The sequence below is a fragment of the Geospiza fortis genome, unplaced genomic scaffold, assembly GCF_000277835.1.
Source record: "Geospiza fortis unplaced genomic scaffold, GeoFor_1.0 scaffold94, whole genome shotgun sequence".
Classification (NCBI taxonomy): Eukaryota; Metazoa; Chordata; class Aves; order Passeriformes; family Thraupidae; genus Geospiza; species Geospiza fortis.
In genome coordinates this window covers 903,572-917,824 of record NW_005054394.1, presented here as the reverse complement: position 1 = coordinate 917,824, position 14,253 = coordinate 903,572, and the positions used below count along the sequence as shown (strand labels likewise).

Below are 14,253 nucleotides of genomic sequence, written 5' to 3'. Positions count from 1 at the left end.
GGTTTCCTTTAAGTACTGAAAGGCTTTAATAAAGTCTCCCAGACCAAAGCTGTTGCACTGACATCAGCTTTTGTCATGTTAAGGCTAAATTTCCCAAAAAGAAAATCTAAAAAAATAAAATGCTTCACAGTCCTTGGTGGTTTTTGTTTGGTTATATGTTGGAGACTGAACTAGAGAATAATTAGGTATAACAAAGATTTAGATACATCCTAGGCAGATGTTTTCCAGCTCTATTCTGGATAGATTTTTTCCACATGCTACTCAGTTGAGATTTTGCTGAGAATCTCCTTCTCTCAAAGTTTTATTTCTGATTTAAGAAGACCAGGAGCATTAACAAACAGCTGTTTTAATTGAGCCTTCTTCATCAGCTTCATAGCCTTTCTTATGCCTTAATTTTCTTCATCAATATTAATGGAAAGCTGTTCTCATTTATCCTATGGTAATGTTTGTGTCCCTAAAAACATGCATTTAAGTTTTTGCCAAATATCTAGAAGTCATTTCTGTGGTATCTGATTATGCAATACTGGGAAAATTTTGTGGTGGACTAGAAATACAAACATAGTGAATGTGGTTGGAAACTCATCTCTCTTGTTCAAATTTTCTCAGAAGTTCTAAGTGTAAACTTTCCTTGGGAAAGATTCATTGCAGTCTGTTTTGTTCTTAGACATCTATTGTCTTGTTACATATAAAATACATATATAGATAATGCTCATATTTCTGCAAAATTACTTGTGCTTGCTCCTGATTCAAATTCAGCTCATTTATTCAGTGATCTCATGATGACCACATTTGGTACTTGCTCTACAGTGATCACTGTGCCTCTAAACATACCAGTGTACTCTGCTGGATGTGGTGTAGTAACTCCTCAAAAACGTGCTTGTTTTAGGTATGTGTATCCCTCCATGGATCAGCTGGCTGAAATGATTCCTGGAATCCTGAAACAGTTTGGGTGAGTGCAGAATTGTTTACTTATTTTTCTCATTCTCTCTATGTGGCTCACTGAAAGAGCAGGCATTTCTTTTATCTTGGCTGTCTGGCATTTTGTTTGCTAGAAATACACTTGTGGTTCTTTTGGATTCCTCTGTTATAGATGGATTGCTTTTGCCTTGGTTTCTGAAAGAGCTACTTTTTTGGCCCTTTTTGAAGTGTCTGGTTATTTTTAAACAGGAAGCAACTTAGGAGAAATCCCATGTGCCTAATTTAGGGGCTTCCTCCTGTATTCTCTGTGCATAGCCCTCACAGGGGCAGGGCACAGACAATCTGTTCTTCCCAATGTAACAACCCACGTTTTCCTGTGTGGTTAAGCAGGGGAAAAAAAATAAGCACTGTCCCATCTGAAGACATTTACTGTTTTGCTTCCGTGGCTTGAGTGTTCTAGGGGGTCAGTCTGACCTCCCTGAGCATCTTGTGCAGATGCCAGGTCACCAGTGTTGAAAAATCTAGTGGCAGTGTTCATGGGTTGTCTACCTGCACCAGGTTTGGGGATTTGTCCTCCCTTAAAGCTCAGCTTTAGGCAGCTTTAGCTGAGAAGTTCATTTTCTGTGGAGCTCATGCTCCTGGTACACAGTGGAGAGGGCAGGAGACACCTCCAAGAGGTTTCTAGAACAAGCCAAGAAAACTTGGCATTCAGGGTTAGGCAGCTTTGGCAAACACAGGCTGGACCATCTCCCCAGTTTGGACATTACACAGTTATAAGCAGCTCTTAACCAGCTCTGTGGACCAGGTTACCTCACTACCTCACTAGGGGATGTGTATTTTTTGAACTGCCTAATGTCAGACACAGGGTTGCCAGTTCTGTTGCACTGCTCAAAAAAATGTGACCAACAACATCAGTTGGAAATCAATTAAACTGGAGTGTATTTACAAAGTCTTGATTTAATATTGCTAATGAGAATTAAAACTATCCTCAGGTATTTTCCTAAAAGCATTGAATAACCTGTTTTTCTCAGTGGTTTTGTCTAGCCTTCCCTCCCATGTATTTTCTATGACCTTGAAGGTGATGCTTTAAATCTGATTTCAGTTAATGGAAATATTTGGTTTGTCTCTGCCCTGTTTGGTTATGAAGTTTAAACTTCATCACCCCTGTGACTGGATAGCAGGAGATGTTTCCCTGCCAGCCTCCTGTTAGAGAGGAACCAGTGCCCCAGTTGGACAGCTGGGATGGGGGAGCCTGGGGAGGGGGAGCTTTGTATTTAGGCTGCAGATTTCAGGTCTGTATCTTATAAGTTCTTCTGGTAGAGTCTAACAATTTTCTCCCAGGATCAGAACAATGCTGTGGTTGCTCAGTATATTTGCTTAAAGATAAGTGAGGATAGCTGCTGCCCTGCAATACAGGAGGACCAGGGTCCTGCAAATATCGCTGGGGCCACTGACATTGCTGGGGGTCCATAGCCTGCCCAAGCTGAACCCTCCCTTCTGCAGATACACACTGGCATGTGAAAGAGGAAGGCTACTGGTATAACTTCATTTTCAGCACCCTTCCTCATTTGTCTCTTCTGTTTTATTGCTGTGCAGGCTGAAGACCATCATAGGAATGGGAACTGGAGCTGGTGCCTACATTTTAACCAGATTTGCTGTAAGTTTTGTGGTGCTTCCCTAAAGCCTCAAGCCTGATTTCCCTTGCACATTGTTGTCCCCATAGCGTGAATTCTCCCCATGGAGAATTCCTCTTCTGCTGTGCCCAGTTAAGCATGCAAGCCAAGCTTTTAAGTGAAATACCACAATCTGCAGGATAGCTAATCCAGAAGACCTAGATTTTCCATTTTAAGGCCTGGGCTCTACCCAGTTAATTTGCAGAAGGTTTTTATAATGGGAGTTCTCTATTTAAACTGAGGGTGGAGAAAAAGTTAAATCCTAATGTTCTCCAGCTGCTCAGTTGAATTGCTTTAATGATTTGTTTTTTCCATACATATGCTTCTTTTCTGCAAGATAAAGCTAGACCTACCACTTTCTTCCCCATGATATAATTTGCTAATTTAAATTTTTTGCTGACTGTTGAGCTGCAAAGGATACCTGACAAATCTTAGATCTTCTCTCTTGCAGTTAAACCATGCAGAGATGGTGGAGGGATTAGTCCTCATTAATGTAAACCCTTGTGCTGAAGGTTGGATGGACTGGGCAGCAACTAAGGTAAACACCTTTAAGTTAGAAAAATAAGTCTTACTGCAAGCCTGTGGGACATGGGGAGTTTGGCCATCTTGTATGTCAGGCATGGCTGCAGATACTGAACATCCTGGGCTAATTTCTTTTGGGTTTATTCTTCCATTTGCAAAACAACTTCATACAGGGCTAGTGATAAAAATAAATCCTTTAAAAAAACAGATACATGTGGCATAATGGAGCTACTGGGGCAGTTCCTAACAGCTCATAACTGCTGGGGAGAACAGTTTACCTGGACGTGGTAGTTTTGGAAACAACTTTCAAGAAAATGTCAAGTGTAGTGTAGCATTCAGTGCTTTCTTGTCCATGGCTTTGTTTACCAACACAGCCCAAAATATGAAGCAGAGCACAGAAAAATGTCCAGAACAGCATCCTCCATGTTTCAATCATCTGTGAGATGCCAAAAGAAGTCAGAAAAGAGCATTGGCTACAGATGATTTATACAACCAGAAGATGCTGACATAAAAGAAACTCCTAGGAGAAACTTGCAGAGCCGGGATGTGACATTCTTTCAAGGCTTAGTTACTAAACATATTCCCATATCAAACTTATTGAAATAAAGTGAAAGACAAACTTATTTAAATGAAATGTAGTAACTTTTCTATGCTGAAATGAACCTCCTGACCCATTTTGGTTCTCACCCAATGCCTTAGTGCTTTTAATTCTTCCATATCTGCTCCTCTGCCTTCCATCTCTCGAGGGGAGTACTGCTCACCTCAAGAGCTCAGCAGGTGCTTTATGTGCTTGTGTCCTTCCAAAGCAGGAGCATTTACTGTGAGTTATGAACTTCTGGTACCAGTTCCATTGCATTGTCAGGGAGGAGAATGGGCAGTGGGGTTCAGTGACACCCACCAGCCTGGTTTGCTTGGTGTTACTGCAGAGAGTGATTCCTGAAACTCCTCTGCCCCTAGCAGTGTGTTCCCTGTACAGCTGCATTAGTGAAGACATCTGATGAGAATGACTCAAACCCCTAATGGTGTTCTAGTTGGATTGAGGGGGGAAAATATCGCTTTAGGATATTGTACATGTAGAGAGAGCAGAGAAACATCCATTGGTCTGTTTATGGGCAATTGGAATTATGGGTCATTTGTTCAGGGGCTGTGTTAATAGCAGATACTTAGGTGATCTTGCTGTTCAGATTTCAGGTTGGACGAATGCTTTGCCAGACATGGTCATTTCACATCTATTTGGAAAGGTAATGTTCAAAAGATTCCTCTGATGTATTCAGTCATCTGTATTTACCTCCTGGGGCTGGGAGGAGTGCAGAAGCTTTCAGTCAAACAACAGAAGATGAAGTTAAACTGAGATAGAATTCATACTTGTGTCCCCAGCATTTTGGGCAGTATTCTGCCATGGGGTTTTCTGTGTCCTGAGTGCTCAAGTGCATCTCAATTGTGACAACTCTAATAGGGGCAGCTCCCTGCCTAAGCAGCCAACACCTAAACATAGGTATGAGAGTTGTATATGCTCATGTTCTGAGCTGAAAAACCCCACAGATTTTTTTATATAATATACTTGTAGCTCTGTGACAGCTGGTTATTGGTATTAACAGCACTCTCCAGTGCAAGCCTAATGCAATGTGCTGGGCTGCTTTTGAGGCTATTTTGCTGTGCTTGAAATTGTTAGTAAATGCAAAGGAAAACTCCATTCCAGCAGAGCGAGGAACTAATCTATAAAGACTTTAGAACCCAAGTGTTTGAAAATGTTACTGATTGAAGTCCTCGAAGCTTAGTTATTTACTATTGTGAAATTGAGTTCCACATTACATGTTTGTAAGCTTTCAACATCTGCTTTAGTCTGGAAACATTTATTAGGCTTCTTACCCTGAATTTAAACTTCTGTTTGTTTTAAAACCTCACACTTATCTGACTGTAACCATCTGCACCACAACATGTTTTGCAATTGTGAGATTTAAACATTACGACATATTTGAGTTTTCAAGTGAAAATTGTGGTACTGCAATCAGAAGCCAGTATTAATTCTGGGTGACTTCACTGGGTGCTGAAAGCTGTCCCTTCCCTCAATGTGCACTCCTGTTGTGCATCTCATATCTATGAGTCTGATACAGCTACTGTGCCATGTCTTCAGATCCTTTCAGAAAATAGCCCCTGTTCTGAACAATTCTGTCTCCACTTTAGGAAGAGATTCACAGCAACCATGACCTGATCCATACTTACCGTCAGCATATCATTAATGATATGAATCAAACCAACCTTCATCTCTTTGTCAACTCTTACAACAGGTAAATACATTTACCTGATTTCTAATTGGAAACTTTTAAGAGGCTGTCCAGCTCTTTAGAGACAGTATTTCTTGCGTGGTGGGATTACATGTGTTCCCCCAGTATGAAGTTCTGCTTAATAATGCCTTTAGGGATCTCAGGTGGTTTGCTTATTAGAGAAGGACCTCATGCATTTGTGGGGTAAAAGGTTGTACGCTGGGACTGAACTACAACATTGAACCTTCAGTCTAAGTGTGGTTCTACATCCGTTATGGAGGCCACAACATATTAAGCTGTGATTAAATTAACATTAAGTCAGATTAAATTAACATGTGAGTGTCTGTACTTTCTCTAAACTAGAAGAACATAGAAGTATCTATAAAATTCCAGTGTTTCAAAAGCCTTTGTTGTCTCTATTTTTATTTTTTTTTAGTCGGCGAGACCTAGAGATTGAGCGCCCTGTTCCTGGAGTGAATGTTGTCACCCTTCAGTAAGTATTTTATTTGAGAGCTTACTGCAGGTCAGGGACTGCTATTAGAAAGAACTCCTCTCTTCAGACCTGGAAACATATTGAAATTGAAAGTTAAGTAGTTCCTGTCACTGTGCATCTAAAAATTTGGGCTTACAAAGTACGTGAAAAGTGTATTTAGATTCATGCAGAAATGTGTTATAGTTAATGGAAATTAGAGCTCTGAAGGCACTTGAGCTGTCCTTATACAACCAAGAAAGCCCAGCCTAAAACCATTTAGAAAACCAACCAGACAATAAAAAACTTCCAGGAAGACAGAGCAGGAGTGAGAATGACTGACTGATAGATCATCTGGCTTTTGCTTATGCTCCAACTTGTGCAACATAAATTGTGAAGTCTTTCCTAGCTCAGCTGCTGATGGTTATACACAGGAGACTCTAACAATCCGTTTAGAACTGGATGGACAGAACCAAAATTTGGAGCTCAGGGGTCTGGGGGGTGGTAGGCATGAGACTTTGATGCTGATACACACATTCAATTTCTTATAAAGCAGGAAGGAATAAGAGCACTGGCAAGAGCTGATTTGCTACCAGCTGGGGAAAAGAACAGGTTCTCAGGCAGGGAATCAGAGCATGTCACTAGATCTGCAGCTAATGTAGGATTTGATGTATCTTTAAGGTGCCTGGAATACAAAACAAATCATTTCCACACTCTTCACTGTCTCACCCCCCCAGAGACAAAAAATGCAGCTCAGGGCAAGTCTGGGCTGGGTGGCAGAGATAACACCACTCATGTGTGCTTTTTTGCAGGTGTCCTGTCCTCCTGGTTGTTGGTGACAGTTCCCCAGCAGTGGATGCTGTGGTGGGTACCTCGAGCCTTCTTTGCCACCCTGCTGAGGGTGGGTGGGCGAGCCAAGGGGCTGCAAGAGGCCAGCAGAGCCCCTGCCACGCTGCAGCCCTGCTGGCCATCAGTCCAGCCCAGTGGCTCTCCTCTTCCAGACTGCAGGAGAGCTGCCATTAATTCCATGCTGTTTGTCCCTTCTGCCTGTGCACTATTGTTTAATAGCTACCATGTTAGGAACAATCACCACAGCAGTTCCAGTGAACTGCAAATATTTTCCTTTAGAGAGGAATCTGCTGCTGGTATTTTAACTTGCTGTGTGGTGCTGGAGCTGTGCCCCGGGTCACTCTGCAAGTGAAGAGCTTCTTTTTGACCATTATAACTCTCCCCAGATGACTGGATGACTTCAAATGTTGTGCCTTAATGGGCATGCCCAGTCTGCTGGCCCGTGGCCACATGGCTACTCACCACTTGGGATGCTACCAGATGACCCCAAATCACAAGATAAACAACACTTGTTGCCATTGAAATCCCAGAAACAGATGGGAAAAAAAAGTCTCCAGTTCCCAAGTATGGGTTTGTAACGTGGAGAAAATGCAGTCAAGAATGTGAGCTGACTTGCTTGGGTTTAAAGATGTGTATATGTATACACAGAGTCTTCGCACAGAATCATAAGACACTCAGTTTAGTCTGAGTTAAGCCAGAAAACAAGGTGTTGGATCCATTTTCATACAAGAGTTCATACCTAAAATCTTGTGTGCAATGCCTTATGCTGCTTTTCTTTTCTATAGGTTGAATGCAACTCAAAGCTGGACCCAACAAGGACCACGCTTCTGAAGGTAATAACAAAAACTGTGCTTTTCAAAATAAACATTCCTCTCACATAAAACCAGTTGGATTAGCTAAAAAAGCAGAACTAGAGTGATGTGTTGTAGAGAGGTATTTTAGTGGGATGAACAAGACTAGGGGCTTCATGTCAGAATTACAGCAGGGAATTTTTCAGCTCCTCCATTTTAGAATAGTAGAGATGAGAGTTGAAATATGCAGTATTTCACATACCCATAATGAATTTGACTAGAGCCAGCAAAGCTGATCTTGAGATTTTGAAAGGTTTGAAAAGCTGTGAGCAGAGTAGGAGTGCAAACCAGTTCATTCTGTTCCTGTGCTTGCCTCTCAGCAGTAGTGCCAGGTGAATCAACAGCTAATCTGTCAGTCACAGTTTGGTCAACCTGCCTTTTATGAGGGTACAGTCTAGGACATCTTACTGCTAATTTCCAGAAAAATATTGATAAAATGCACTTAAAAACAGCAGAACATCATGCAAAGGCTTTGGCTGATATTTGGCATTCAGGGTATGAGTGCAATCTTCAGCTTGTAATGAAGTAATGATGAAGTAATAGCATGCAAACAGTGAAACGAGTTTGGTCATGCTTTGCCAAGAGCTTCTACTGCATCTCTCTTTAGTGAGCTAGTCAGTAAAAACTGTAATAAATATTTTTTTTTTCCTCCTAACATTGAAGAGTTGTACTGCTGCCCTATAATGTGAGTGTGGCAGACCCCCTAAGAAAGTTTGACACTGTCTCAGACCTTTTATCAGTGGCCAGCCTTTGAACAGTCCAGGGATATGGCTGATGCCAGATCCTGCTGCAGGCCTGTTTTTCTGCTAACTAATCCTAGATAGGATTTGGAGTTTCCTGTAATTTACAACTCTACTGTTTTCAGCTTGTAGTGTTCCTTGGAACAGGACTGTTTTTGTTGGGTTGACTTTGAGGGGTGGAGTGGCAGGAAAAATGAAATGCTCCAAAAATATTTCATGCACTCAAGATAGCTTTTCTCATTTGGCTTTCCCTGCTTCCCCTGGCAAGTCAGGCTGATGCTTGCCATCAGCAATCTCAGCAAATAATTTTCCCCCTTTTTTCTCTCGCCTCTGAGCTTTAGGTGTTTGTTTTCTCTACCCTGTTTGTCATCCAGGTCAATACAGAGTCATGTTATTGGAATTCAGAGATGAACTTGCAAGCAGGACTAATAGGCTGGTTTCTAAGAAACTGGTAATTGTTGCCCAGCAAAAAGCATTTGTAGCTCCAGCTGATGCTTTCCCTGAGCATCAAGAGCCTTTGTGGTTTTCTGGGGTGCAATCATAGCTTTACAAACATTTAACAGCTTGCTTTGATGCATTCATCCACGTGTATGTTACTCACACAACAAAAGGAAGTGTTTTTCTGCCAGATAGCTAAAAAGGTCATTTCGATATATCCTGAGCACAAGTGCGTTCCTCTGGCATTGCTCTAACTGGCTGTTCTCATCTCATTTCAGATGGCTGACTGTGGTGGGCTCCCCCAAGTTTCCCAGGTAGGATTTGCTGTCGGAAATCCTACTAATCATGTTCTGCAACAACTGGGTGTTTTCCTGTAGGGTACTTGCTGTTCCCAAATGTCAGCCAAAAGGATGGTTATGATTTCATGAATAATGATGTCAATTGGTCATCTGAGCTTTCTTTTTTTCTTTAAAGAGGAATGAAGCACAAAATTAAGATTGGGAGGGGATATTATTTTCACTGATAGTCTTAACCAAGTAAAGCACTGAGGTGGGAATGCTGAGGTATTATTTTATGCCTGTTTACTAAGATAATGGGGATTAAGGCTTGAGCCACTGACATTTTAACAACCTTCTTACTTGGACTATTTATAGAATATATCAGGAAAATGGGAGACAGGAAAGAACAATGCTAGGGTATTGCATACACTGGCTCAGCTTGACTGTGGATGAACTGGAGTTTCTAGAGCACATTTAGGTATAAGTTCAAAGCTGCTAATAAAGCCAGGCTGGCAAAGTTAAAATGTACCTATGCCCTTGTGTTGCTTCACTTAAAGAGCTAATTTGTAAATCAGCTTTGGAATGTGATCTAACATTTAAACAGATTTCTAAGAAATATTAAGTGGTGTTTGTGAACTTCAGGAAAAGCTAAATTTGTAATTGCCTGCAGCTGAATCCCTATACAGACAGTGTGTGCTCCAAGAGTGGGAACTGGTAAAAGGTTTTTTAAAGCCATGTGGTAGTACGTGCATTGCTTCTGTTATAGAGAGTCCATTCTTTGCAGTGGTTCAGAGAATTATGCAAAAGTATTTTCATGTGAAATAACTGAGACTGTAAAGCTGATGTGGCCACTGGTAGCAGAGGAGAAGAACAGGGAGTGCCTCATTGCAAGAATGTTGGTTGTAGGCAGTTGTGCTGGTGTATGCCTGGTGAGCTTTATTTCTCTATACACATAACTATCAGCTCTGAATAGCTGAATTTGTTCTCTGCTGATTAGGGATTACTCAATTACCAGTCTTGTATGAACGGCCCTGTACATTTTGTGAGGACAATTGTTTTACTTTGGTCCACCTGCCTCAGTAACTGCTCAAGCCAAGTTTTGAGCCAGGTTTAAACCATTTGTGTTCCATGGAACTCAAATGTATGTATCCATTTTGTAAAATAATGGGGGATGACTAGGGAGGGGAATGATGGAATTTTCTTATAAATGAAGTTTTCATGCAGTCAGTAGAACCCAGAGAATATTTAATATGTCCCTGTTAAGATAGGGCATCTGTGGAATCTGTCACATTGTAATATAACCTACTGAGCACTGCCTATGATAACTCTGCCTCTCTTTTGCAGCCTGCCAAGCTTGCTGAAGCTTTCAAATACTTTGTTCAGGGAATGGGATACAGTAAGTATTGGTTTTATTGAATGGCTGATCTTGCTACTGAAGTTAATTGGGCATTTAAGCACCCGGAGAGTCTCTGATCCCAGATGTGTCATTTTCCCTTTTGGAAATGCATTTGCAAAGGGAAAAAACCACATGCTGTATCTGGGCAAAGGGTTTTCAGACCAAGTGATGTTATTAAATAGTAGAGAGCTTTGTAAACAGCTTATACCCACAAATACCTCTTTTACTTCATCTCAATGTTTTTAAGGTTGTCTATTTGTAATAGTGTCCCCTCGTGGCATCAAAGGATAAGGGTCATCTACTGCACACAACATTTAAAACCTCTTTGGTTTCAAATGAGGTTTAAAACCTCATTTAAACTTCTTTGAGTTGTAGCTGCTTGTTTTTCACGTATTTGCTTCAGACAGCTGCTGTGAGGATGCACTGTGAGCCTTGGTTGCCAGCAGAGGCTGAATATTGGAAAGTAATGGGAGGGCTGATGAGTCTCTTCAGTTTCCCTCTGGATTCTTGCAGCCACAGCAATGTACCCTAAAGTTTCTTGAATCCCTGAGCCCTGGCCACTAATTCCACTACAGTAATTTGGTCTCCTTAACCACATGCCTGGAGCAGGGGAGCATGTGAACGTACCCTGAAAAGTGTCTATTCCACTATGAAGGCTCCTCCAAGGATGGTTAAGGCCAAGGGGAAGGCAAGTGTGGTGGTGCTTGTAGGGGTCTCAGGATGATGGAAGAGATGAGAATCTTGACTCCATGTTTCAGAAGGCTAATTTATTAATTTATGATATATATTATATTAAAAGAAATTTATCTATTAAAACTATACTAAAAGAATAGAAGAAAGAATTTCATCAGAAGACTAGAAAGGGAGGAAAAGGAATGATAATAAAATCTTGTGACTGACCAGAGAGTCTGAGACAGCTGGACTGTGATTTGCCATTAATTAAAAAAAACTACATGAGGTGAATCAAGATGCACCTGTTGCATTCCACAGCATCAGATAATCATTGTTTACATTTCATTTCTGAGGTCTCTCAGCTTCTCAGGAGAAAAAATCCTAACAAAAGGATTTTTCAGCAAATATGTCTGTGATAGGCAAGGGCTTCCTTCCACGTCCATGCAGCGAGGCATTAATGAAGGGCATTAATGAAAGGCTCTTCTTGCAGTGCCCTCTGCCAGCATGACCAGGCTGATGCGGTCCCGCACGGCTTCTGGCTCCAGTGTCACCTCCCTGGAAGGACAGAGGAGCCGCTCCCACACCGGGGAGGGAACACGGAGCCGCTCCCACACTGGGGACGGCTCCAGGAACCGCTCCCACACGGACACGCGGATCGAGCTGACGCCCAACTCGGCGAGCAACGCGGAACAATCGAGCCCCAAGTCCATGGAAGTGTCCTGTTAGATGGTTCTGGGAGGTTCAAAACTGGTCACAGTGTGAAAAATTAATGGATGCCCCCTGTGTATTACAAAAACATAACTGGTATTAATCTATAGCTATTCTGTAGGATGAACTCTGTTCACCAGGGTCTGAGAGGGACCAAAGAAAAGAAGCATCTCATTTGCTCTATCGTTATTCTTGTGTCTCAGACAGCTGCTGCTATTGTGCCCTCCTTCAGTGGATGCCAAATTCTAAAGAATACTTGCCAAAAACTGATGTGGTTGTAAACACTTCAGAGTCAAACCAGAATTGCTCAATACCCTCCTTTAAAATCAAAACTGTTACAGGCCCCTTTATCTCTTCTTCTCTTGAAGTAAACTGGCACAATTTGAGATGAGTTTCAAAGCGGGGGAGAAAAAAATAACTGTTAAGGATGACTTTAAGAAAAGGAAATGAAACAAATGTGTTATGGCCTCATGTTGAAGCTGGAGTTGAATTCATTGTATATAGCTTGACTTCAAATGATAGAGAAGTTAACGTATCGTGCATTTATAGGCCTTCTAATTCATTAGTATTCAAGCCTGTTTTCCTATGTACAATAATATACTACTAAAATAGGCAATTTTAATGTGACTTTGAGATGAACTAAATCTTTAAGGTTTTTCATTTCACTTTTTTGAGATTTAGTTCCAGTCTTCCTTTCCTTCCCCCCTCCTAGACCCTAAAACCTGCTTAGCCAAATGAGGACAGGATTTAAATTTGGTAAGCAAGGTAGGATTCCCTGTTTGGGAACTTGGGCCAAAGGGTTTATCAAACTGCAGAAGTTGGTGTAGTTGTATCAAGTAGGGTAGCTGTACATGCCAGCTAAGCAGAAACAGCTTGATATTTCCTTCAGAAAGATTATCTTTGCAGCTCAAGTTTTTTTGTGTCCAGCACAACTGTCATAAATTTGGAATTCTGTAAGCAAAGACAGATCCAGCTGTTCTTTATCAGGAGAGATGAATAACTGTGAGATGGGCATGTAATTTGATACTGTACATTCAACTGCCACTAATTACTAGATTTGAAACTGATGAGATTTCACTGGTGCTGAAAAGTGTATTCCATGAAGTGGTGGAGCAGCAACACTGCATGTCTGGAATGCAGTGTCTAATGACTTGTAAATGTCATGGTCTGCTGGTTCTGCATCTTTGCATAGCCTCCTTGAGTTGCTTTCTTTGAAGCTAGTGGCTTGATACCTTTCTGCCACGCAGAATGTCACAGTTGGGTGTTCTTAAGTTTGTCCTTCCATAGCTAGTGGGACAGGATTTCCACAGCTCCAGTGCATACCTGCTGAATTGCAGTCCTCACACAGACAAAAAGCTCAAATGCTGAGCAGTTAAATAGCAAATGTTAATACTTTGGGATTGCTTGTTCAGAAGAACACCATCTAGGTTACTTTATATTGACTAACTTCAGCTCTTGTGTAGAATATCCATAACATTTTGTGGGAAGAACAGACAATTTCCGGAAAGAATAAAGCTATTGTGTAAAGTCTATCAAGAAAAGTTTCTTAATGAAGTATTTGTATTTATTTCAAAACAAATAAATTTGTAACTTTGCAATGTCTGGTGTCTTCATATTTTACCAAGAGTACAATAATATTTTTCAGTCCAAATATATTCTTGTCATCCCTTTTTATCAATGAAATCTTTCTGATTTTACTCAAATCTCTCATTCCCTGCTTTTGTACTCAGCTTTCTGTCCTCCAGCCTACTATTCTAAGAAAACACCACACACTTCTTCAGCTTTTTTGCTGACTATTTTAGTACTAAAGGGTATAGAAATACAGAAAAATATTGAGCCATGGTAGAGAGCACTATTTGCTATTTTTTTCTCTCCCTGGCTAAAGTACTGTCTAGTGCATAGAGCTGGGTCTGACTTCCTCACTGGAGTTCGTGCCACACTCATTGCATCCTTTCTGATCTTTAAATCCATTGATGTGATGAGTTCCCCATGGATATCTGGAGTTATCAGGCCTCCAGACTGAAATTGCAGATTGGCACTTGGATTTTTGAAGGTGGTTCTTGGAGCTCTTACAAGAATGTAACTTCAGGAAAGTAAAGATTAACCCAGTGACTTACTTAACATACTGGAGTTTTCAGGGACAGGTGCTTTGATGACTTTGCTGGGACTATTTTGGGCTGCTCATTCCTCCCATAGCTCAAAAAAATCCTGTGATAGAAAGATGCAGAAGCAAATATTTGTCATGTCTGAGCCAAGGCTCTACTGGATGTGATGATTCAGCAGTCAGGACTGGACTGACACCAGCAAGGGGCTTGACAGCCAGTGCCAGTGAAAACAGGAGCAACCTGTGCCAGCTCATCTTACAAAAGAGGGGCAAAGTTGGGTTCTTTGCTGAGCTTTTCTGGGAATGGCTAATCATTCCTTCCACAAGGACACCATGGTGTGCCTGTCAAGCCCAGGCAGTTTATTTTGGTT

General features: G+C 41.3%; 1 protein-coding gene across 1 annotated transcript in view; it reads left to right on the top strand.

Moving 5' to 3' along the window:
- The window catches only part of NDRG1 (N-myc downstream regulated 1), a 33,342-nt gene extending 19,966 nt beyond the window's left edge, over nt 1-13,376 (top strand). The window contains exons 6-16 of the mRNA XM_005425714.2: nt 887-949; nt 2,515-2,575; nt 3,043-3,129; nt 4,298-4,354; nt 5,298-5,401; nt 5,814-5,870; nt 6,659-6,710; nt 7,481-7,528; nt 9,003-9,038; nt 10,347-10,398; nt 11,561-13,376. Coding sequence (XP_005425771.1) covers nt 887-949; nt 2,515-2,575; nt 3,043-3,129; nt 4,298-4,354; nt 5,298-5,401; nt 5,814-5,870; nt 6,659-6,710; nt 7,481-7,528; nt 9,003-9,038; nt 10,347-10,398; nt 11,561-11,796 — 853 coding nt within the window. The 3' untranslated portion in view covers nt 11,797-13,376. The remainder of the gene's footprint in view (nt 1-886; nt 950-2,514; nt 2,576-3,042; nt 3,130-4,297; nt 4,355-5,297; nt 5,402-5,813; nt 5,871-6,658; nt 6,711-7,480; nt 7,529-9,002; nt 9,039-10,346; nt 10,399-11,560) is intronic.
- Nucleotides 13,377-14,253: the final 877 nt, after the last annotated feature.